The sequence below is a fragment of the Podarcis muralis genome, chromosome 9 (assembly GCF_964188315.1).
Source record: "Podarcis muralis chromosome 9, rPodMur119.hap1.1, whole genome shotgun sequence".
NCBI classification, from domain to species: Eukaryota; Metazoa; Chordata; class Lepidosauria; order Squamata; family Lacertidae; genus Podarcis; species Podarcis muralis.
In genome coordinates, this window is record NC_135663.1 from 74,895,448 (window position 1) to 74,921,423 (window position 25,976).

Sequence of the window (25,976 nt, forward strand, 5' to 3'; positions counted from 1 at the left end):
GTCCGTGCGTCTCATGGAGCAAATGCGTGGTCCCTGGAATCGAATTGCCCAGGGGCAAAAAGCAGATCATGCTCCTTTTTTTTGAAAAGGGGAAGTGGGTATTGAAACAAAGCCACTGATAGTTTGCTGATCAGGGAGAGAGATAAGGGCCGCTATTGATAAAGGAGGCTGCCTGGGAGGGGGGAGGTAAAAGCCCATGGATTTTTACATTGGGTCACCCCAAATTCACCATCAGATCACATAGCATGTCCATGGCTACAGCCTGCACCAAAAAAATCACCCACCCACTGTTGTGTGGGGCTGCAATGGCGCAAAAACGGATCCACATGGATTCTCAGGATTTTTGCATTGGGCTACCCCAAACTCACCGTCAAATCACATGTCTGTGGCCACAGCATGAACCGCAAAAATCATACATCCACTGTTTCGTTCAGAATATTTTTTTTCTTGTTTTCCTCTTCTAAAAACTAGATACGTCTTATGGAGCGAAAAATGTGGTAGATCTTTAAAAAAGGAATTTACGCACCTGCATCTCGGTTTTGTAAGCCTTCTCCGTATACAGTCGGAAGCACTTGCCTGGCCTAGTACGACCAGCACGACCAGCTCTTTGCTGAGCAGAAGCTTTACTTATTGCAGTCACCAAGAGAGACTCAACTCTTATACGAGGATTGTATACCTATTTGATGGAAGAGTTAAGTACAGAAAACTAGTATGAGTACTGCACACTTCAAAGTTCAAATATGAAATACGTAAGAAGAAATCCATTCCAACAGGTGGCTCGTTAAACAAGGAACAAAACTAAGCCATTTCTACTACCTATAAAGGTAAAGGTACCCTTGCCCGTACGGGGTTGTGCACCCTCTAGGGTTGTGCGCCCATCTCACTCAAGAGGCCGGGGGCCAGCGCTGTCCGGAGACACTTCCGGGTCACGTGGCCAGCATGACAAAGCTGCATCTGGCGAGCCAGTGCAGCACACGGAAACGCCGTTTACCTTCCCGCTAGTAAGCGGTCCCTATTTATCTACTTGCACCCGGGAGTGCTTTCGAACTGCTAGGTTGGCAGGTGCTGGGACCGAACGATGGGAGCACACCTTGCCGCGGGGATGCAAACCGCCGACCTTTCGATCGGCAAGCCCTAGGCGCTGAGGCTTTTACCCACAGCACCACCCGCGTCCCTTATCTACTACCTATATCTACTACTATTTTATTCACTTTCGAAGTAGAATCTACTAAGCAGGCTGGTGTCACAACTGGTTTTTAAAGCGAGAGAGAATGGCTTTTCACATGCTGCACTGGAGTTTTGTAACTAAGTGTAACTCAATCATCATTGACTCAGAGAATCTTAGAGCTGGAAGGGACCCTGCGAATCATCTAGTCTAACCCCCTGTAACGTAAGAATATGCAACTATCTCATACAGGACTCAAACCTGCAATCCTGGCATTATCAACACCACGTGCTATCAGAAATATTCTTCCAGAAACTGAGGACTGCTACAACATGAACTCTTATAGCACTGGCCTACTTGTCGCACAGCACTTCTACCTACTTTTTCTTCCACTTACGGATCCACACAATTAACCCCGTTAACCATAAAAAGCAGAAAAGAAGACCAGAGACAGGTCAATTCTAAGTAATTCCATCTTAACTTCCAGGGAAATAATCTAGCACATATGAAATAATCTGTGTTTACCTTTTGCTTGGCAAATCCAGGATCAATGACAAACACAACGCCGTCTATTGTCAATGATGTCTCAGCAATATTAGTTGACACAACTACCTGTTGAACGATAGAATAGAAATCTCTTCTGTGAATGATACAAATAGGGCAAAAATGATGTATAGTGATGTCAGGTGCTGCCGAACTTTGAAGCCTTTTTGCCGGGATTTCAAAGCCAGCACGGGCTGCTTGAAAGCCCATTGTAATCAGCTCTGCAAAGGACTTTCCACCCACACTGTTCATTGTAACCTCCTTCAAGCCTCAGAGGTTTAAACAAGCCCTGTAAAAAGGAGCTGGGAGTGTGTACCTTAGTAGAGCTCTAGGGTGGGGAGAGGCGATTCTCAGCTTCACCCTCCCCTCTTCCGCTCTTGCCTAAATCATCCTCCTCCCCCCCCCCCCTTCCTCTGCCATTGCCACATCTCTGATGTCATGTATTACATCAGTTATAGTCTGTGTGGCTTCCCCAGAATGGCCTGGCAGCCTGACTGGGAAAGCCAATGCAAATAGGTCATGCTACAAGGGTTTCTGCTTGCAAAGGAGAATAGCTTTCACTGTTATTCTGTTGCCACCTGCAATATAAGCACTGCCACATTATGTAACCCCAGCTGCATCATTCAACATTGCTGAGGTCTCCCAACACAAGCAAGCATACCTTATTTTCAGGGAGACCTTTCCTTCAGCCCACTGCTGAACAACAATTTGGGGCATGCTAACATGAGCGGAATTATAGTTGTGACCGCTCTGTTAGTTGTTATCCCAAGCCCCACATTTTTTCTAACCGCTGAAGCTGGGAGGACAAAGCAGAGCCTTGAAAGAATGCAGCTCAGATAAGAACATCTCACATCTTTATTCTAGATAACAGGTCTTCAAATGGTGCAGCTGGACCCACTTGTGGGTCACGCCCTGATCCAAGGTGGGTCCCAACAGGCGCACTACCACCATGCAAATATATGGTCAACAATTAAGACTTGGGTCCCCCAACGCATGTTTGGATTAAAAGCAGGTCCCAGAACGGAAATGGTTGAAGAAACCCGTATTAGATTACTCATTCTGGCTTCTGGCTACTTTGAACTTAAAACCTCATTATAATTATAACACTCACAACTATAAGTCTGCCAAATCACCCCCAAGGCTGCTTTGGCCCCACAGGGTGCCTTGAACCATCAGTTTGAGAAATAACACAACGATCCAATTCTCAAACTGCATATTCCCATATCAATGGCAACTCCCTAAACTTCTCCTTTTCCCATCCCTCTATTGAAACTATTTCTAAAATTCTGCCTCACTGAAATCTTTTAAATCATGCATTTAAAGTTAATGCATTAATGATTACAAATTAAGTTCATTGATTTCTTTATTTTTTAAAATTAAACAACATGATTCACTCCTGTTTACAGGACAAAGCTAAACGCTCCGATTTCCACGTGGAAGAAAAGAACACTGTGGAAATCACAAGTGATGAACTTAAACATCACAGCACCCTAAAATCAGCTGGAAAGACACAAAGGGTGAGAGATGAGAAAAGAAACTGGACCACATTTCCCAAATACTAGATGTTTTAGCATGTGAAGCTCAAAGCTAAGTTCTTTTGCGATGCACAGTAACCAGATTACGGCAATATATGCCAAGCTATAAAATGTTTACAGTGTAATTCTATACATGTCTACTCAGAAATAAGTTCCACTGATTTCAATGTGACTAACTCTCACCTAAACAGGTATAGGATAATAGTGTTCATAACTTTACCTTTCGTCCTATTGCACCATTTGTTTTTTTGGGAGGGGGAGGCTCAAAAATCCTCTGTTGCTGCTGCGGCGGAAGTGTAGAATATAATGGAATGATTTTAATGTCACCAACTTCAGGGCCCAGATCATCAATTTCACGCTTTATCCTCTTGCAGGCTTCATCTATTTCCTACACAAACAAGAGTCCATGAAAACTTTAAACTTTTTTCCAGCTTAATGGCTATGAAAGCTTTTTTTAAAAAAAAGAAGACGACTTGCTACAAAACAAGTTATTTTTAAACTAATTTGGACATTTGTTGAATTTTCAATGGGACTTCCACAGCAGTCCAAGATGCCTCATAGTCTTTATTCCAATGTGCATAACAGCCTTATTTGCATTCAACACCCTTTTTCTTTTAGTCGTATTTCCTAATTAATTCTCTACAAATTGTACTAAAATTGAAATCTCTCACCCAGGAATATTAAACTGCACTCATGACCTTTTCAATTTTCAGAATCTAAAAGAAATTGATGTGCAAGATATTTTAAATAAGCCAATTAAGCTTTAATGTCACGTATCACTAATGCAATTATATGGAAGATTTGCTTCATTGTATCTAATGAGAACAAACACCTTTACAGTATAAACATAGATGCTCAAGAAACAGCCCCCTCTCAGTCCAAGTTAACATGGTTTATGAAAGACCTCAGAACTCTTACTAAAAATTGTTTTGTATCTTCCCATGGAGAAGGCTACACTGTTATTGAACTTCAAGGTATTTATCAACAAGCTAAGATATTACTAAAGTTCTGAGCTAGTCTCACCCATTAACCAATCCTATGGTGGGAAATACAGAAAAACATGAATTGTCACATTACTACCACATTATTTAATACTAAAACGGATGAAAAAGATGAATGAGGAGCAGTAGTTTGTCTTAAACAAGACTAAAAGGCAAGATATAGTGAAGCATGAACCATGCACTTTATACAGAGAGCTGCTACAGAAATTATGGTTCTACCACTTATTTTCCAATCCAGACTTCAATGAAGATGTAGTTGTCTTTTGTTTCGTGGTCTATTCAACAATCTAGAATCACACCACCTACTGATCACTTTATACTTCAATAGAACTTGCTACAAAAAAAACCCTAAAATATTAAGAGGGGGACTGGAATGGCAAGAACACCTTTTTGAAATCAGAAACCTTTTTTTAGTTTCTTAGTGCTTTCTTGCAAAAAATGATTTCAATGTAAAAAGAAATACCTCTATCACTCTGGGTTAGGACGCCCCCTACTGGTCTACTAAACTAGAAACAAAAAATATTCTTACTGTGTAAAGCTATGGTTTAGGTATTTTGAGCTGCTGAAATGTTTAAAAAGTTCAGACAACTTTCTAGTTACGTCACAAAAATAGTTTCAAAACAGGTGAAGCCAAAACCCAATAAACTTATGATATATATCCAGTAACGTGCAGTTTGTTAGCCTCATAGTAATTTGCTACAGAACAGAAACAATAAGCCATGCATTCTAATATCCCCTGCTTCACAATGGGTATTTTATGTGTTCTAATCATAGTGAATGCATACTGTGACCACATTAGTTCAAATGTATCAGACAATGTGGTTAAGATTATTTGGTGGAACCCAAGACTCTATATAAAAGTGCTCACTCAACAGACATGTTCAATACTTGTTGATTAAATATTAAATAAATACTTAATATTTATTAAAATATTAAGTATTAAAACAGAACAATTTGAACTTTCCATTTTAGAATGTGGAAATCACCGCAGTAGGTTTGTAAAACCTATAGATGTCAGATTAAAAGAACACAAAAGATGAATTCAAAATGGGCAGGGAGGTAGTTTCATGGTTAATGACCAGATGATCTTATAGTAAGTTCAGTTCTCCAAATATGTGCTAGAATCAGAGCAAGATTCTACAGTTTGCTTTTTTGGATAGCCGTAGAATCTGCTAGGAAACAAAAATAAGAGGTCACAGCAAGCCCCCTCAATTACTGGCAAGGTTGGGTCCTGCCATTGCTGCTACAGAAAAGCGCAAAGGCACTATTGGAATAGCAAGTGCTACTATGAACAAGCATCTTTCTTCCACAGCACAGAGTGGAAAACAGGGCCACCAAAGCTACGACATAGGACTCTCTGCACTTCCAAGAAAGGTTGCTAAGCAACAGTGACAGACTCTTAAGATATTTGCTTCTTCTGGGCACACCAATGAGCTGAAGTGTTGGCTCCCCAAGGAGAATGGAAGGAAAGTATTTTGCTCAGCAGCCTTTTCTTCCTGTGAGACACTTTGAGGAGCGTCTGTACGTCTACTCTGTTGACCAGCAACCACAAAGTTTCTAATTCCAGGACACCTCAACTATGGAGAACAAGGCTGAGGAAGTCCCAGCCTTGAAGTAATTCACATTATTACACATCAACATGTGAACATGCTGGTTTGTACCTGACATTTAAATAAAATGCCCATTTACATATGCAGCACCGGTCTATAGTAGCTCAAAGCTTCCGACATCGGAAGTCGATATTATCAACTATATTGGATGGGAAGACAGGAAATGATAAGAACCCAAAGCAATAACAACAAACCGCAGTAGGATATGAGACTTTTTACAAAAAGCTAATGTATTTCTCACAAGGAGATCTTTGGAAGTCCTTCGAAATATCATTAATTTTTTTGCCCAGATTCATTTTGCCCAAGGGATTTGGCTAATCAAGAATAGCTTCTAATGCAACATTCTGTACTTGGGTATACCCCTGAGTTTAGGCATGGAAACAGTGACAGTGCTCCCAATTCCAAACATGTAAAAGGCACAAGCTGCAAATATACACATAATAGCCTTTCATTGCTGACACGCTGTGCATACATTTGAATATGTATAGCCAGGTGGAAAGTGTTGCCGCAGAAGCCCCCTAACAGGTAACAGAATACAACTGGAGCAGTGTTTCCTAAACTGCAGCCCAAGTGACCACAAGCAGTCTAATGCTCTTGTCTTACCAACCACCTGAAAGAACATGCTGAAAAGCAGTTCTTTCTGTAAAGTCTTTGAAAAGGCACCATCAGAGCAATTGACACTGTGAGCAACTGTCTTGTGTAATGGCCGCCACAAAGGTCTTTCAAGCAACCTACCATGCGGCTGTTGCAGTTTAAGAATCAATGGACTAGTAGTAATTTGACTGCTACACGATCTCTAACAATGCCTTCCCTCTCTTCATACTGTGAGCTCTGTCTTTTGGCTGAAGTACATAATACCAGCTATACCACAGTGCAGAAGCAGCCAAATTTTAATTCAGATTTTTTCCCCTGCTGTCTTCCCACATGACAGTCATAACATAAAAGAATATCTATATAGGAAAATGGTTCAGAATATAATAAAAAGATTAAGACTATCTGGACTAAAGGTTACTTTTTATAACAGTAATTAGCCTCTCCTAACCTCTAAATCGATCATAAAATCAATGGAGAATTAATTATTATGTAGTGTATATGCAATTCCTTGGGTTTCAACTCCACCAAGGATGGAAATATAGTTAAGGTTTCTATAGATACTTCAATCTGCCATCAAATAAATGCCTTTTGTCTTCAGCTGCAGCAGAATACATTAGTTGACTGTCAGAACACATTAGTGTTAGTCCTAAACGTACTTAGGGCTACTGTGTTAGTACAGGTGCTTCCTTGGAAAGTTAAAAATGAGAAGATGCAACTGAACATTTGGACAACTGAAATGGCTTGCTTATGTGTCTAGTTGTAATGAGTACACAAGGGTGCAGTATGGAAAGCAAGTCATTTGCTAGGCAATTTAAAGCAACGGAAGAAATCTTCGCAGTATATCCATCTCTCTTGCGGTTTACATCAAAGAGCAGTGCATAAGCTGAACGGTCAATTCACTTTCTACACATGTTTTTACAAAAAGATTTATTCCTCAGGTCCTACTCTGTCTTTACTGTAGTTGTTTGTGCAGGATGTTTCTTGTCTTGCTGCTAGTCACATACAATTTAGAAAAATGTTACAAATTTCAAACTGTCTTTCTGAAAGTCTCTTCTGACATATATGCTTACAATGTCTGACAAATGAGGCAACTGCACACCTAAAGTTTAAAGCAGCAAAGCCAACATGTCTCATGGGCATAGGTTTTTATCAGCAGCACATTAGAGCAATCCTGTCTATTAATTCAAAAATCAGCAGAATACACAAAATAAAGCTATTTTCTTGCACCTCCAGGTTGTGCCGTGAAGTATTACCGGCAAAGCACAACCTGTTATATCGAAATTTATTTTTACTGTCACACAGCTGACTGTGCTAAGGTGAATCTGTTCCATTTGATCCAGGAGGAAGAAATGTGGTTTACAGATATTGCTCCAAATCAGGGCCCCAGCCAAACCTGCTCCAGATCTTTCAGTATCTGCAGGACATTAAAGGCTAGTGCGGCTTTTTATACTGCGTATCTCTAGCCACAGTTAAGTCAGAAATAGCTGCAACAGACTACAAGATCTAGGGATCTGTTCATTCCTTCTGACATTGTATATGAAGGTGAGCACAGCCCCCTAATCAAAAAGAAATGGCTATAACAGATCAAGAACTTCTTCAGCAACTACAACTGCAGAAGGTGGCGTGTCAGGGAGGGAAATACTAATACTGTGCTGAATGCAAGTCCCAAAAACAACATCTTCTTTTACACCTTGTCCCCGTGCACCAGAGCCAGGGTTCGCTTTTGCAACGGGTTCTGCAATCACATCCCTGGAACGTTAGAGAAATGGGAGTTCCACACACCAGGCTCTTTATCCCTTTAGCTTCTTTCGCACTGAAAGAATACACGAAGAAGCATACAGCTCACCTCACACGGAGAGAGCAATTGAATTGCTGTTTCATGTGTCCAGCCAGTTAGGAGCACAGCTTCTTTAACTGGGGGAAACCATACTGCTGAATCAAATGACTAAGGACACTGGGTGACTGCTCCCAACTCAGATGTGCCAGCGTGCAGCAAGAGACTTAAGATAATGAAAGCCGTAGGGGAGGGACACCTCAGCACGTTCACTACTATCTACAATCACACAGTGAACCACAGAAACTGCCACCATAAAGCACTCCACCTCCCGCCTCAATATTCCAAGACTGTGGATAGGGATTGCAGATATTTTGTCAAGCAGAAAATGTTCAGGTTTTCCCACTTCAATTGCATCCTCCTATCTTGTTGCAGAGAAAGTAGCAACTTGGATTCCTCAAGTATTGGAACTCGTTGGAACAGAAAGAAAAAGGAATTTCATTATGGGTCATTTTATGATACAGGATGGATTCCTCCTGATCCCATCTGCAACCTAGTGGGATGATCTGGACCAAATACTGGACTGCGAGGATGTTGTGAAAGAGAAAATATGTGGGAATCTCTCTTGCAGAACAGTGAAGAATTGATAATTTTAATCTCTACCAGATTTCTAATTGATTTCTTATTTCTTTTCATGTTCTTATGTAGTTATCCTTGAACAAATTAATATTCTTCATTGTTATATAAATCCCCAGATACTTTATCTTTTTTACAATTTGCAGACCACTTGTTTTTTTCTAAATTCATTTTCTCTAATTCGTTCATATTTTTGACCATTATCTTTGTTTTGTCTTTGTTACCCTTCCAAATTCTTCCATCTTCTGTAATAATTTATTTATGCTATTTATCGGATTTTCCACCATTACTATTTTAAACTGTTTTCAAATTGTCTTTGACTTCCTCCAAATTAAGTACATGCAATAGCATTATTTCACAGCTGTGCTGCTGATTTCGCTGTCAGATCAGGACTTTGGGGGAGTCACCATATTCAGAGCACAACATCTTTTGCTTTGTCTATATGTTCTCTGTATCTGTTTTTAGAGTACAAAGAGGACATAACTGAAACCTCACATGAATAAGGGATTTGCTTACAGGACCTAGATGAGGTAGTTCAGAAGTGGAAAACACTGTGAGTTTACTGTAAGAAGACAGAATTAAACACATATGCTACACGCAGTTTACACATTTAGAACCTTTGAAAAGTGGCCTGCACATCACCTTAAATAATAACACTACACATCTAGAAAGGTTTAAAGAGGGCAATCAGCAAATTAGAAACTTTTACAGAAATAGAAATCTCTTTTCCAATCTTGCCTTTTAAAAGCAATCTTTTGTTTAGATTGGTTATAAACTTATTTGGGGTAACATGCACAAATTTCATCCCACTAGTGAAACAGCCATTCTGCAAGGGGGAACCTTCTGAATTTAACAATAAAATCTAAGGTGTTACATTTGTGAAGTATGTTCATAGATAGCCTCTTATGACTTTGATTCCAGTAAATGCAACGTTTTGAAATGAAACCTTTTAAATAATTTTTAAAAACCCTCTTGAGTATAGAGTCCTGAGCAGGTGCCAGCTATGAGGTTGTGCAAAAATTAATAAAGAGAAACCACATTCACCTTGAGATGCAAGTACTATTTTTCTCAGTCTACATTTTAACTACTGTTTGTCCATTTCAACTGTAATCCACAGAGCTTTTCTTATGAAACTCTGCCACAGTTGAAAAATAAGTAGTTAGTAACTCCTAAGATCTAATATAGTGCAAAAGCCTCATGTGCAACCTTTATGAGAAAAAAATCTCAGAAATACCTCTTGCCCAGTAAGAAAAAGTAGAAGATCTCCTTCCTCCTCTTCACACATATGAATTTGGATTACTGTGCGAATAGCTGCCTCAAGGTAATCCCTTTCCGGTTCTGGGGTATAAAAGATCTCCACAGGATGCGTACGGCCAGGAATAGTGAGGAGAGGACAGTTGTCAAAATAAATCTGAAACTTGCCAGCATCAAGAGTTGCACTCATAACTATAACCTGCAATATTAAAGGGGAAAGGTGTTATTTGGAAGTTGGCTCCCACATACCAATTCTTAGGTACACTAAAATGCAACGTGAATATCAAAACCAACATGATCACACCCTCACATTCGCATTTGCTTAAGTTACTATCCTATGTACACTCACTTGGGAATTCACTGAGACTTGCTTTTGAATAAATACACACATTGGGGAAGAAAGGGGTGAACAAAGTTGCTAAAATATTACTTATAACCTAAGGTTTTCCATGAATTATAAAAGTTCCCACTATGAACAAATTTCAAGCACACATACAAAATGCAAACCTTATTTAACCATGTGCAAAGCAATCCAGTAGTGAGAACATCTTCTACAAATGCATTTTCCAACATTCTACATTTGATATATACTACTGACCTTTAAATCAGATCTTTGCCTTACAACCTCTTTTAGAACTCCCATCAAAATATCGGTAGCCAGTGTTCTTTCATGGGCTTCGTCAAGAATTATTACTCCATAACGTTCCAGCAAAGGGTCATTCATAGCTTCACGTAGTAACATACCATCAGTCATGTACCTGAACAGGAAACCAATATTTTAATCCCAGATACAGGATGGTTTTCTTCTTCCCTTACTTCATACAGAAAATGCTCTTAACTTTCTCCTATCTGCTTCTTCCTGAACTTGGAAGGATTAAACTGTACACAGTCCAATGTTTTTTGTCAGTGTTAGCACCACACTTACTGCTCCCTTGCAATCTTGGTTGATATAGTCATGAGTTAATAATGTTAATAATGGCAGCAAGGTATGTCTAGCTGCTTAGGGGAAGTGCAATGTCATTGCCAGCTTTCCTGTTTGACAGGGATGAAAGCAAGAAATACCACACAGATCCCTCTCTATCATGACCATATTTATGGTACAGTATATATACCAACCAACTAAAAATTACAGGGCAGACCTCTTTTCTTTAGCCTAGCCATTAAAAACATACTGCAGACACCCCAGGTCAATGGTCTTTGCATTTCCGACAGGCAATACTTGTCTGCTTTTGGAGAATGTAAACTTATCTGTGCTGAGTAGAACCTATCCGCTTGTGCTGCAGCAAGTGTCTCTGTTCTGGGCCAGAACAATGAGTCATACTTTGTGGATAGGTACATGGGTCTCAAAAGAAACCTCTAATTTGTTTTTTCCTCACTGCACTCCCACCGTTCTCTCATAGCACAGTGTTTGGGAACTGCTGTTCTAGCCTCATTTCTTTATTTCTTTCTTTTTATAACCCTCATCTCTTTGCATTCACGCAAGGACACCCATAGTACATGCAGGTTTTGAACACAGCTTTTCCCCTTTAAAAGCCATGGAACCAGAGAACAGGTTCAGAGAACCTCCAGGAACAGACTGGGTGGTCTGAGAGACACCATGGTCAAATAAATGTGATATACTGTACTACAGGATAGTGAAGTTGTTACTTTCCACATGCACTGAATAGAACAGACATATGAATGCTCACAGCTCTTCCCAAGCTGAGATGTCTCCCCGGAATATGAACTAGCGAGCAAGCAATTTCGAAAGCCTCTCCCCCCAAGATGGTTGATTTTAGGAAAAGATGGCATTCAATACTTACTTCAGAATAGTTTTTGCACTACTGCAGTCTTCAAATCGAATAGAGTACCCAACTTCTTGTCCTAACATGACATCCATCTCATCAGCAACACGCTGGGCCACACTCATTGCGGCAACTCTTCTGGGCTGGGTACAAGCAACGCCTCTCTTTGGCCCCGGCAGTGACCGCATATAATCGACGCACCACTGAGGAATCTATCAGGGAAAATCTTCGGTATATTATTTATATTTCTAAAATGTATCAGAGTTGTTAAATGATAAATACAAATAGGCCCTTATTCAAGAAGCTTGTATTAAACTGACACAAGCAGGGAAGAAAGGGACAACAGTCATAGGAACTTGTGTTCAATGCACATTAAAATGACCAAATACAATAGCCACCAATGACTATGAAACTATGAAGTGCTGAAGTGTTTCATTTAACCTCCATATTTACTGAAGATAAATATTAGTCTTTCAGACAGTTACTGTCTTCAAAGAAAGTGTAAATCTATGACAAAGCGCTCCGTTTGCAACTACAATAGCTAAAAATTTGGATCATATTACTGTGAAAAGTTGTACACTAATATGAAAAGAAGTGCTTCTGTAAAAGGGCAAAAGACATTTTAAAAGATACTAAGGTAACTGGTTTAGTACAGCCTAACAAGAGATAAACTAGGATACACAGTAGCAAAAGGGACATAGAAATTTTTTAAACCAAATTAAGTGAACTCAAAAGCAAAGTACTAATTTTTCTCCAGTGTCTTCTTGTTTAACCTCCAGCCATTGAATGCAACGCTATTTCATATGAGAGCATCAGCATGTAAAACACACAACTTCCCTCAAATACAAACAGAATATAATGGGTTCAACTCAATGTGGCTCAAAAATCTGCAGGTTTTGGGGTGTGAATGGTATGTTTAATGCCATTCTGAAAGCTGCTTTTAGAAACAGAGTATTATACATTCATCTTTGAGACAAGTGGCTGTTGAACTGAGAGGAGAGAGGCAAAGGACTGCATGCAGCGCTAAATTCCTATTTAAGACAGTCAGAGGAGGAGGAGCAATAAAAGAAGACATATTCCCCAATTTCATATAAAAGACTACCTTGTATCTATCTTGACTATGCGAAAATGCAGGGATAGGAATTTGAAGCTTTACCTGAATTAAGCTGTTTAATGAAACAGCAGAACAATGGAGTTCATATGGATGTTCTGCGGGGACTAAGCAAAGTAGCCTTAAACTACAGAGACCTAATGGTGATGCTACAGCCAGCAACTAAAGATAAACCATCATGATCTTTAAGTGACTGCTTCAAGAAGAGAAGATACACATTTTCATTTTATGACTCCTAATGCTTCAATATATGAGCAAGGAAGATGAGAGATGTGAACTAAAATAACTTAACGCAACTCGGGTACTCAATCAACTGGCAAGTACTTGGAAAATGTCCTGATTAAACTGGAGACTATATCAAGTGAGGATTCCAATGAATGCTTAATCCTACCATTAAGAACATCCTGGCTACCACCCTTTGGTTAACAAGATCTTCCCTAGTGGTGGAAAAATCTGCTATAGCCTCTTCCTAGCAAGCTAAGGAGAGCTTTCAGCTATGCAACTTTCTACACATTTCCTCTAGCATTCTTTCGAGAGGAAAAACAATCGTATCCCATATAAAGATTACGGAAGGAGACTGAATTACTCTAGTCTTATTACTTATATGCTCCTGGATAAGGAGATTTGACACAAATGATTGGCAAGCACTATTGACAAAATGAAATCCTGACCTGTGGCAAAGAAGAATGAATGCCTGTGGGGAAGATCTATCTGAAATATTTGTTGTTGTGTTTGTGCATTTGAAAATAACTTTCATAGAATCATAGAATCATAGTTGGAATAGACCACAAGGGCCATCGAGTCCAACCCCCTGCCAAGCAGGAAACACCATCAGAGCACTCCTGACATATGGTTGTCAAGCCTCTGCTTAAAGACCTCCAAAGAAGGAGACTCCACCACACTCCTTGGCAGCAAATTCCACTGTCGAACAGCTCTTACTGTCAGGAAGTTCTTCCTAATGTTTAGGTGGAATCTTCTTTCTTGTAGTTTGGATCCATTGCTCCGTGTCCGCTTCTCTGGAGCAGCAGAAAACAACCTTTCTCCCTCCTCTATATGACATCCTTTTATATATTTGAACATGGCTATCATATCACCCCTTAACCTCCTCTTCTCCAGGCTAAACATGCCCAGCTCCCTTAGCCGTTCCTCATAAGGCATCGTTTCCAGGCCTTTGACCATTTTGGTTGCCCTCCTCTGGACACGTTCCAGTTTGTCAGTGTCCTTCTTGAACTGTGGTGCCCAGAACTGGACACAGTACTCCAGGTGAAGTCTGACCAGAGTAGAATACAGTGGCACTATTACTTCCCTTGATCTAGATGCTATACTCCTATTGATGCAGCCCAGAATTGCATTGGCTTTTTTAGCTGCCGCGTCACACTGTTGGCTCATGTCAAGTTTGTGGTCAACCAAGACTCCTAGATCCTTTTCACATGTACTGCTCTCAAGCCAGGTGTCACCTATCTTGTATTTGTGCCTCTCATTGTTTTTGCCCAAGTGCAATACTTTACATTTCTTTAAATGTGGCTATTATGAAAGCAGGTGTTATACCCTGTCAGTTTGCTGAGGCAGTGTGTGTTCCTAAAACTAACAGGCTGGCTATTTAAGACATAGCTACAAACAGCAAGCCAGAACAACAGCTATAATATCAATTAGGAGTATGTTTTTGGCAATGGTTTAGTCTGGTGCAATTATGAAAGAGTTTTTGCAGAACTGCATGAAGATTACTTTAGGACAGATACCCTGTCAAACTAATATGTCAAAATAAAATCCAAATATTGCTGTAAGGATCCCAATTATTATTATTTACAGAATTTATATATCACTTTTCAGGCAGACCTTCACTTCACATAAGGTATCATACAACTTACCACACTACTTTCACATTAGGTATCTATAGTGTGGAATTCCTAAGCTTCATTCACTTTTTACTGTATAACCATACAACAGTGTCATCTAATCACTGTCATTCTGTATCGCCCCTGAGGTTCTATCTTTTTTCAGACTGGAAGAAAGCCTGCCCTTTTTTAGAAGAATAGAAGAGTAGTTCAATCTCCACTAGATGCCTTTAAGTGTTACTCTTCTGTCTTTTCCAAAGGGGGTGTTTAAGAGGTGGGAAGTGACATTTCCAGATATAAATGCCATTTTATTTTTAAAAAAACAATTTTTAAATTTCTGCTAAAACACTTTTTGAAAGAGAAGTGCAGTGCTGTAATACCCTGCTGCTATAGCAGTAATTTATGATGCAAGAGCATTTAATCAATTTAATTACTGATTAAAGGGGGGATGGTGGCACCTAGCATGCACGTTCTATTGTATGTGTGTTGAACCTCAAATGGCTTGATCTACAGCAGAATGTCATGCTGTGGACAGAACATATAGTGTAATGTACACACTGAAAAAGTGCATACTTCTGGTAGCCAGCCATCTGGAGGCAGCCGGCACAATCCCTACACAATGAGTCTTGAAACAAAAATATGACAAGCATAAGGAATTACTCACTCACAAAACTTAGCACCACTAGAAAACATCAGTCTAGTGAGAAGAGTATTGGGCTAGAATCAGGGGAACAGGCCCAAATCCTCACTCTGCCAAGAAGATCATTAAGAATTTTTGGTCCCACACTCTTAACAAAACCTGCATCACATGTTACCACTCGGCAAACAATCATCTGGACCCTGATTCTTTGCTGTATTCATGGGAGCTAGATGCCTCCACAAGAAAGAAAAGGCTAAATTGTTCCGAATTCATCAGAGAATGCAGAAGATGAATAGCTTTGATAGTTACTTCGATAGTCATAACATCCTAGCCTATAATAAAATATGTACTATATTTTAGATACCCAAGATGTTAGACCCTGAAGACTCTTTAACAAGAACACAAATATTCACTGTATCATACTTTTCCTCTTTGTTTTAGAGCTGAGTTCTTTCCTACAAAACTGATTTTTCACTTTTTTCTGGAATAACAATTTGGAGTAATATCTACAATATATGGTTCAAAAAGTCCATGTTTAAGTTATTGGTTTGTGAACAGGTTAAAATAAAAACAAAAAACAAAGGGGGGAACAAGATAAAACAGGTAACATTCAATACCACATAGCTAAAATGCCCATGAGGAGCCCTTGTGGTTGTGCTTAGATTAAGTATGAGTAATAGTCATTTTTCCTATATGTTACCAATGAAACAGTATAAAGTGTTAGTATATTGACTCAAAGTTAAGATAATAATTTATGCTTAAATTTAAATCAACCAGATTGAGCCAAATGCTGATGAGGGGGATTGTTCATTTTCTGAAATACTGGCATACGTTATGAAATTTTAAACCACATAAGAGGAAAGCCGTTTTTCTTGATCTGTCCACATGTCAACTGTATTTTATTTCTTAATCTCTCAAGGAGGGCTGTTTCCCAAACTGTTTTGTACCAATCGTCTATCGTTCTACCAGAAAGGTCTTTCCAGTATCTGGTTATGTTGCATCTCACCACTTGTAATAAATGACTTATTAATTCTTTATTATGTAAATCCAGACTGTTGTCTTCAAATGCATTTAATAAAGCTAATTCTGGTTCAACATCTATTTTTCTGTTATTTTATTAATTTACTGAAGTATCAAATTCTAGAAAGGTTGAACTTCTGTATATTCCCACAACATGTGGAGATATATACCAGGTGTGGGGCAGCCCCTCCAGTTATGTGGTGAGGCGCTGGGATGGAGCACTGTCAGCTGGATTGTTGTTGTTGTTGTTTAGTCGTGTCCGACTCTTCATGACTCCATGGACCAGAGTACGCCAGGCACTCGTGTCTTCCACTGCCTCCCGCAGTTTGGTCAAACTCATGCTGGTAGCTTCGAGAACACTGTCCAACCATCTCGTCCTCTGTCGTCCCCTTCTCCTTGTGCCCTCCATCTTTCCCAACACCAGGGTCTTTTCCAGGGAGTCTTCTCTTCTCATGAGGTGGCCAAAGTATTGGAGTCTCAGCTTCAGGATCTGTCCTTACAGTGAGCACTCAGGGCTGATTTCCTTCAGAATGGATAGGTTTGTTCTTCTTGCAGTCCATGGGACTCGCAAGAGTCTCCTCCAGCACCATAATTCAAAAGCATCAATTCTTCAGCGATCAGCCTTCTTTATGGTCCAGCTCTCACTGTCAGCTGGATATATACTACCTATATGAGTTGTAGGGTTAATTCTCTATAGCTTGCCAAAAGAGACTTAAAATGCTTTCCCCCCCCCAAAGTCTATTTCACTGACCTGGGTTAAATTTATAACCAAAATCCCATTCATGTTGATGTTCAATTGGGTCAAGTGAACCCACCAATGCATTGAGTAGAATTCTATATAGATTGTGGGTGTTACATCTGGACCTTATCCTCTGAAGGAATTTACAAGTCTTTCAAATGAGGCTATTGGTCTTGTGGCTGCCTTACTGATAATTGGGTTAGCCAATGATTTAGTCCATATTTCTTGGTCTGATGTTGGTTGTTGTTGGCACCCGTCTGTCTCAGGAAGCAGGACACAGGAATCTTCTTGGTGTGTTGTGGTGGTCTCCTTGGCTGTTATATGTCAGGCTTTTGCGAGATCTTTTTCTCCTGTTTGCATCCTCCCAACCTCCATTGGAAAGGTCAGAGTGTTCTTCTTCCACTGCTTCTCCTAGCTGCCATGCCAGAGGCAGGTTGATTCCAAGACTGTTGAGGAGATCTGTTGCTTCGAGTCTATTTGTTGCTGTGAGCTGTGCTGATCCTCTCATGATAAGACAGAAGGAAAAGCCCAAGCATTATTTAATTCCAGCTTCTTCCTTAATCGTGCAAGCACAGAGTGTTTTTCCTTTTCTTGAGTGTTCCAAAATCCAGTTCCTCCATCGCCGCAACTGGGCTGTTTTTATGTTATGGGTATTAGGTTCCTCAGTTTATTCCACATTTCCTCCTTCTTGTAACGGGCAAAGCAGACAATTATACCATGAGGGGAGCTCCCTCTCTCAGTTTGGGTTCAAGTGCTCTGTGTAACCATTCAAAATCATCAGCAGAGATTATGAGGTCTGGAAGCAGTGATTTAGGCCAAGAAGCAATAAATAGTGAAGGATCATTCTCTTCCACTCCCTCTTCAGAAGAATGAAAACGTAAATTAATTCTCCTATTTTGATTTTCTGCATCTTCATATATCTATATTTTCTTTTTGCAATTCTTTGAACGTTTTATCATAGATTTGCCTTAATCTTTTGTTGCTGCAGTTGTTTCCGTTAAGGAGTAAAGCCTCTTGTTACATTCTGCCAGTTTCGTTTCCACCGGAAGCATTGCGTAGTTCTTTCTGAGTATTTTTAATAAGCTCCTTTATGGCTTCTTGTTGGGCTGCAAATTCTTCTCTTAAGACATTTTTACCATTTTCTTTCTCCAGTGAGGAGCACACCTCTTTCGAGAGAGGTGCCATCTTGACTTCGGCCTGCATTAGTGTCCTTGGGGAAGTGAGCTTTCTATCTATGTGCAGAAAAAATTGAGTGAGGCCTTTCATTTTTGGCTTTTCTGAATCCTTTCGCATTCCTCTCTCCTTTCTACAAGGTTTGGGGTTTTTGGACAGCAGGCTCTTGCTCCAAGCTGTTTTTCTGGGCCTTGGAGTAGAGTTCAAAGTTTCAGCTGCCATATTCTTTCCTTCACGGCCATGCCCCAAAACTGATAGCTCTGAATGTACTGAATATTAAGTACTGAAGCATTCCTTTACCAGCATATGTGGATGCTTTCTTAAGATTCCTGCCTTGCAGAGAGTTGGACTAGATAACCCTCTTGGTCCCTTCCAATTCTACAATTCTATGATTCTGAATATCTCCCTTTGACAGACTACAAAGGGCTCAAGCACAGAAAATTCTTCACCACTGTCAGAAATCTCACTGATACCTATAGGACTAATGGTTGCAAAGGTGATGAAATGAGGAGATTTATATATATACTGTATATTGAAAATTAAGACCAAATACACCAGAACATTTTGTTCTTGTAACAAGTCTGTTTCTGTGTAGCATTTAAAATACTGTCCTTTATGTGAACTCCCTGAGAACAATGAGCGCTGCACCTATGACTTTTGAGAGCAATATGTTCTCCACACCTGTATCAGCGACATAATGCTTTCTAGAGGATAGGATCTAACACTTCTACAAACCAGACGGCAATCTACATAGGCAACAAACTGTCATTTTATACTGTCAAAGGATATAAAACAAAGCAATTCAGTTGCTATCAATGAATAAGAATTGGAATACATTGGTTTTTTCCATGAAGCCAGTAGACAGTTTCAGAAAAATACGGTTTGAATAAGTGGCTTCCCATACTTTCTTACCATTATTATAAGTTCATCACATCCAAGTAACCAGAATAGCAGTTATTTGTAGATTAACACAGGCTTGCATTGAGCAATTCAAAAATCACTGAACCTTTTATGAAAAGGTAACAGACCCTGAAGAGACAGACAGACTACCAGAGGTGGGGGAGGAGAGTGAAATCTCATTACATCATTTTCTACTCATTAAGCAACTGAAAGGTTCATTAAACAGATCTTGCTCAAAAGGGTAAGACCTGTGATGTGTCACTGCACAACGAATTTCGTTAAGGACACTGAAATATTGCTAGTACAACACTTAATACTTTCACAGAATCCTTCCAAACATTTAACACTTGCCGCACACCACAAAATCTTTACAAATGAATAAAGGTTGGGAAAAATAACTTACCTGTGTTGTTTTGCCAGAACCTGTCTCACCAACAAGTACGAAAGACTGGTGTCTGATCAGAATATCAGTAAATCTTTCCTTATATTCCCAGACAGGGAGCTGAAGTCGTTTCTTTAAGATTTCATAGTAACGAGGTGTATGTGGTAGATTTGTAAATGGATTAATACCCTGTGGAAGGACAGCTGGCTTTAAAGGTGGCAACCCAACACCAGGAAGGAGTGCAGAATTGGTTGATGGGCGTAAATCCTTTTCCTTATCTCTTTCCCTGTCACGGTCTCTATCTCGATCCCTGTCACGGTCTTTGGACCGGTCATCACGATCCCTTTCACGATCTCGATCCTTCCTAAATGATTTCCAGGACAAAGAAAGATAAGTTACATTGAAATAACCATAGTAAAGACTATTACAAAATTTCCTTATTGGAAATAAAGCCCACGTTTCTATTGGTTCTAAGTTACCTTTCCCTCTACGTAAGATTTTCCAGAATGATTGGTCATGATAATGGTAACCAAAGATAGACAAGTCATTCTGGGTTTTCAGAACAGCTTCGTCATGAACTATGCCTATAAAAATTAGGGTATTCAATTTCTGTTCTGCCTTGCTTTGCAAATCTGAAAATACCAATGCAGGGCTTGAAAGCTTTTTATTTGAAGCAGATAAGCACTCAGGAATTAAGTGCCAGGGTTTCAAACGCCCCAACCCCAGGAAATTCCTTCCACACTGACATCTGCCAAGGAACCTCCATAGATCTACAACTGAATCCCTAGGCAAGGGACATGATTCCTACAGGTGTTCTAGGGTGAACAATCAGGGCACTGGCCATGTTTCTTGGGCTTCACCATTGCTCCACATGAATGGAGAGCACATCTATAACACACCCAAAACTGCCTGTTTCAAGAGGCACTCTGCAGTGGTCTTGTGTTTAAGGGAAGCTGTCTGCAATCACTGGAGAAACTACTGAAAAGCATCCAAACTGGTCATGTGGATATGTATATTATTGATATAAATCAAGTGTGATTTTTTTTCAATTCATAGATCTCTTGAACAATCCTGCATACTAAATTTGTTACAAGAGAACACCCACATCCAACGACATACAGCCTATATACTACCTAGCACCACAATCCAAGAATTCTCATAATGAAGAACATCTGCCTTTTGCACTCCAATTTGCTTAAAGACACGGGAGCAACTGTAAAATTAAGGATTTGTGTTTGGCTCTCTTTCTGCACTTCCAAGCCAAAGATGTCAGTGGAAGACACAATATGACAATGACACAGAAAAAGGAATCCTACCAGCTATGGGAACAAGGGAAATCAACTGGATATGGGATAGCATCTTCTGCAACAACCCCGTGTTTTATGTATATGGTAGTATTGTGTGGTGCTATTCTCTGCTAATAGGGAAAAGAGTATCTGCTTCTAAGTAAAAATACTATTCATATAAGCAACCAGTTTTTGACAGCAGACTAGTGGTAGAAACAAATAAGTTGTTAAATCTTACTAGGAGTCTGTACACCATAATAGACCAGCATATTATCAACAGCAATAGAATATGAGTGGTGAGTATATCACTGTGTATCTTAGCAGTCAGACCTGGGGATGTTTTTATCCTCATCTTTCCAAATAGGGCTACTTATAGTTCTTTCCATAGATGTTGAAAGAGAGCCAGGAAATGAGAAAAGCTCAACAAAGTAGATGAAACAAAGAATCAGTGGTGGTGATGCTGTTAACTAACTATGATGGAGGCACAACCTAGTTCAACCCACCTCCTTCAAACCACTGGTGAATATTATATGTGGCATTAACTTCCAGGAAAATGCTTGATTAATTAGGCAGCAGATGTTTTAACTTCTCTCTTGGCAAGTCTCATCTTAAAAGAGGCTTTTACTATTCTCTCAGACAAAAGAGGGGATTACCTGAGATTATGCTACTACAACACTCACATATACATGATCTAAAGGCAAGATTATGCTTATATTGCAATGCAAATTCAACCAACTGACTAAGATGACCATCCTGCTTTAAATACAAGTGTTATGCACTGGTAATAGTATACAGTTGATATTATTGATCAACTGATGCTGTAACTTCATTTGATTTATTCTATAACATACATACATACATAAAATTATTGTTAGTGCTACTCCTTACTTTTTAGGTGGTGCGCAGTTACAAATGTGAAGTACGAAGTCCACTCTAGCTGTTTGCTGAAGCCATTTAAAGCAGTATTTCCAACCTGTGTGTCACAACCTGCTAGTTGGTTGCAATGCCTCTACAAATGGGTTGCAGTCTTTACAAGTATAACCCAGATAATTATGGCTTTTAATCCTTAACTGGTGTGATGAATACCTCTTATAGCTTCTTGGCATATTATTTTTTAAAAGGTAAAGGCATATTATAACGCTGCGTTGACACTTGTAACTGTACAGCAGAAAGGCTTGAGTCTTATATTTTAATGCTTGGCGACCGACAACAGATCTAGTAACAGTTCATCACAAGATACTCACACCATAAGAAGCAAGCTGTTATAGTCACTCAAAACAACTCCCTCTACAAGCACCTTCCTGAGAACTGTCACGGGATCTACTGCCAGGATCAGCCAATAGTTAAGTCAAGGGTATTTGAAGTTTGCTTAGTTGAAATAAGAAATAATATCTTTATCTTATACATTAATAATGATCTGAGACTATGTCTCACAATCATCAAACCCCACACTGACCTACTTGTTGGCAAAATGAAAGCACAGCCGTACCACTTACACTTGCCAAAATGGACTTTATAGTGAATAAAACTATTAAAAATATTCCAAGTTTGCTATATCTAGCACTGCCTGTGCAGCTGTATGTTTTAAGAATATTTTTATAGCTTACGAAGCAATATCTTGCTATCAGATGCTTGGTGTTCTTACACTCCTATAAGAAAACTGAATAATTTTGTAAGCACTATAAATATTTCAAAAAATTCCACATTAATAGGGGTGTTCAGTTTTTTCCCCTCTTGGATGTCTCAGGTAATGGTTATAACATAGGTAACCTTGTAGTTAAAATGCACACAATCAATGGCTGCTGAAGACCAATGCTCAAAAATTCATGTGACAATAAAACAATGGGTCACTATGCCAAGCACATTTGGACTTGTGGGTCACCATACCAAGAAGGGACCCCACTGATAGGAAACAAAATCAATTTGTGAGATCCACCTGCCAAGTGGTATATAAATATTTTAAATAAGCAAACTATATAGGACCAATTGCAGAAACTGCTTCACCTACACCAGTTTATGTATGTATGGCTGTGTGCAACCAAAATGAGTAGACTCAGGATGTTCTATTACAGGGGTCGGCAAGGCTTACTGGGTATGGGCCGGGTCACCCCCACGGAGATCCTCCATGGTACGGGCCGGTGCAATGCAATGCCGGAAGTTGCGTCTGCGCTTATCTGCAGTGCCAAAAATCACTTCTGTACATGCCCACATGCCGAAAATTGCACCTGTGCAGAAGTGATTTCTGGCGCCATGGAAGAGAGTCTCTGCACTGTGCTGCGCCACTTTAGCGCAGCACATGGGGGCTCACCGAGTGGGCGGCTCAGTTTGGGGGCGGCTCATGGGCTGGTTAAACAGCCTCCGTGGGCCGCTTCCAGCCCATGGGCCACAAGTTGGGGACCCCTGCTCTATTAGTACAGCAGCACATCAACATTACCACATGAGTATGAACTACTGCAAACATGCCACATGCAATGCAAGTGGGTAAAGAGTCAATTACCCACCTCTACATATACCTTTTACATACCCACTGGTTCTGTTGAAACAGAATAGGAAATCATTGTTTCTCAATAACACAAAGAACAACTGTAAGCCTTGGGGAAGTGTGATTCTTTTAAACTATGGTTGGAGACCAAATGAGGATTTGACACCACCCTTTAATTTTGGCCTCTTTTCACTAGCCACTAAACCAGGGAGAGGAAACACTTTTCTGTCAAGGTCTGCATTCTGTCAAGGTAGAAGTAAGTACAAGACCAGAGTAAAAAGTGGATGGGGTCATCTTTTCTTCCTTTCTCTGCCACCCGCTTTCCTTTTTTCTCTTCCCTTCCCCTCCTTGCCCAGCCGTTGCCAAAGGACAGCTTGCTCTTACCACAGGTCTGAACTAATCACTTTCAGAGGATTCCCTATCCTCCTTCCACTGCACCATCCATTTCTGGTATACCCCCCGTATTTCCTCACCTTCCACTCTGGGCATCCCCAGAGGGAGAATTAGGCTGAGGACCACATGCAGCTCTTGGGACACAGCTTGCCCATGCCTGGGCAGACCACATTTTCCCCAAGTTCAATTATCACAGGGAAAGGTGGTTAGTTTAAAATAAAATAGAAACTTTCAGTGTCCTCCACACAGCTGCATAACAGAAGCTGCTTCCTTTTGCAGTGGGAAGGCATGCTCCCGGTGACTTGCTTTCATGGTGGCAACCATTACTTTTCCATTACATGTGGACTGTGTGAATACCAGCAACCAAATACAGTTGTGGGTCTGAAAGTATTATCCTCAAAATAGCCCATTTGCTCAGAGTGAATAACTAACAGCTAACTACTAAGAAGCATCAGTATTGTAAATCAGGATTGGAATACTGGTAAAAAAATAAATATTTAAAGCTATTTTTGTTCTGCTTTTCAGTCAAAAAAGGCTTCCATGATAAGGCAGTCCCTGTCCTAAGGCTCTCTTGTCTAAAAGACACAAAACAAATGGAAAAGGGAGGGAGGGAGGGAGATAGAAGCATGCTCAGGTGCCAACTCTTGTACTGATACCAGCTGAAATAGAATGATTTGGTAAGAACCTAAAGCTGCTGGTCTATCAGCAGAGTGGATAGAGAGGCCCTGCGGTTCCATCTCCCTCCTAATTAGCATGGTGGAATGGTTGGAACTGATCAGCTGTCAATATTCAACCAAACATCTAAAGCCCTAAACGGCCTCGGCCCAGTATACCTGAAGGAGCGTCTCCACTCCCATCATTCTGCCCGGACGCTGAGGTCCAGCGCCGAGGTCCTTCTGGCGGTTCCCTCATTGCGAGAAGCAAAGCTACAGGGAACCAGGCAGAGGGCCTTCTCGGTAGTGGCGCCCACCCTGTGGAACGCCCTCCCATCAGATGTCAAAGAGATAAACAACTACCTGACATGCAGAAGACATCTTAAGGCAGCCCTGTTCAGGGAAGTTTTTAATATATGACATATTAGTGTATTTTTGGTCTTTGTGGAGGCCGCCCAGAGTGGCTGGTGAAACCCAGCCAGATGGGCGGGGTACAAATAATAATAATAATATATTATTATTATTATTATTATTATTATTATTATTAGGCCACATGTATGTACTATCAAATATTCCCTGAAGTTAAGAATGTACTTGCTAAGTGGCCAGTAACATTTTTGTGGTATCATCTGGCATGGCAGCTACAGTACAATGGAAAGCCCCTTGTTCCCAAGCCCTGCACCATTCAGGACTTTATAAGTTTCTCATTAATGTGCACGCGTTACCTGACCTACAACTTTCCTGTGGCAAATGCTCATATATCACCCTGACCTCTGTGGGGGAAAAGAAGGATTAAAATATAGCATAAAAACAAACACTACATGCATTTCTGAACAGGAATAACAACACAAAATTCAGAGAAGCATAAAACATATACAACCCGCCATCAAACTGGTGCAACTCTAGGCAAGTCAGCTACCCATACCCAGCCTGTACTAGCCAGTCAAAATTTTACCCTCTTGGACAGCTGCCTGAAGTGGAAGGTGAAATGCCTAAAAATGCTCCAGCCAAACCACTTTTGATGTCACAGCACACACAAATGTGTACAAAAGCAAGGGTTCCCAATCATTTTGAGGATGTGGGTCACTAGGAATTTTGAGAGGGTATCATGGGCACCACCCTCTGACAGCTTCCCCACCCCACTCACTCTTCCTGTCCCCCAGCGGGGGAAAAAAATTCAGAATATTTGAATGGTCCATTAACCAAGTTTTTTTCTGACCAAACACCAATCCTAGTTATAATAGGAACCTGGCTGTCAGGCAACCTAGTTCACTCACACAACTCAACATTTAAGCTACATCACTGAAACGGTGCAGACCTATACGACCAGTGTGCAAGATGGAAGTTTAAATTCCAACTGCCTCTCAATATTCGTAAGCATATTATCAACCATATTTCAGTGAGGGAGGGAATTTGCTCCAGCAGTGTTGGGCATGTATTTCAAGTATTTCCAGGGAAGGTTTCTT

The 25,976-nt window shown here is 40.2% G+C and overlaps 1 protein-coding gene across 1 annotated transcript in view; it reads right to left on the bottom strand.

The window, feature by feature from the left end:
- Positions 1 to 25,976, bottom strand: part of DHX15 (DEAH-box helicase 15) — a 47,997-nt gene that overhangs the window by 17,894 nt on the left and 4,127 nt on the right. Inside the window, exons 2-8 of the mRNA XM_028745161.2 lie at positions 19,718 to 20,060; positions 11,915 to 12,108; positions 10,711 to 10,870; positions 10,093 to 10,311; positions 3,464 to 3,631; positions 1,691 to 1,777; positions 527 to 676 (exon numbers count right to left, since the gene is read on the bottom strand). Coding sequence (XP_028600994.1) covers positions 527 to 676; positions 1,691 to 1,777; positions 3,464 to 3,631; positions 10,093 to 10,311; positions 10,711 to 10,870; positions 11,915 to 12,108; positions 19,718 to 20,060 — 1,321 coding nt within the window. The remainder of the gene's footprint in view (positions 1 to 526; positions 677 to 1,690; positions 1,778 to 3,463; positions 3,632 to 10,092; positions 10,312 to 10,710; positions 10,871 to 11,914; positions 12,109 to 19,717; positions 20,061 to 25,976) is intronic.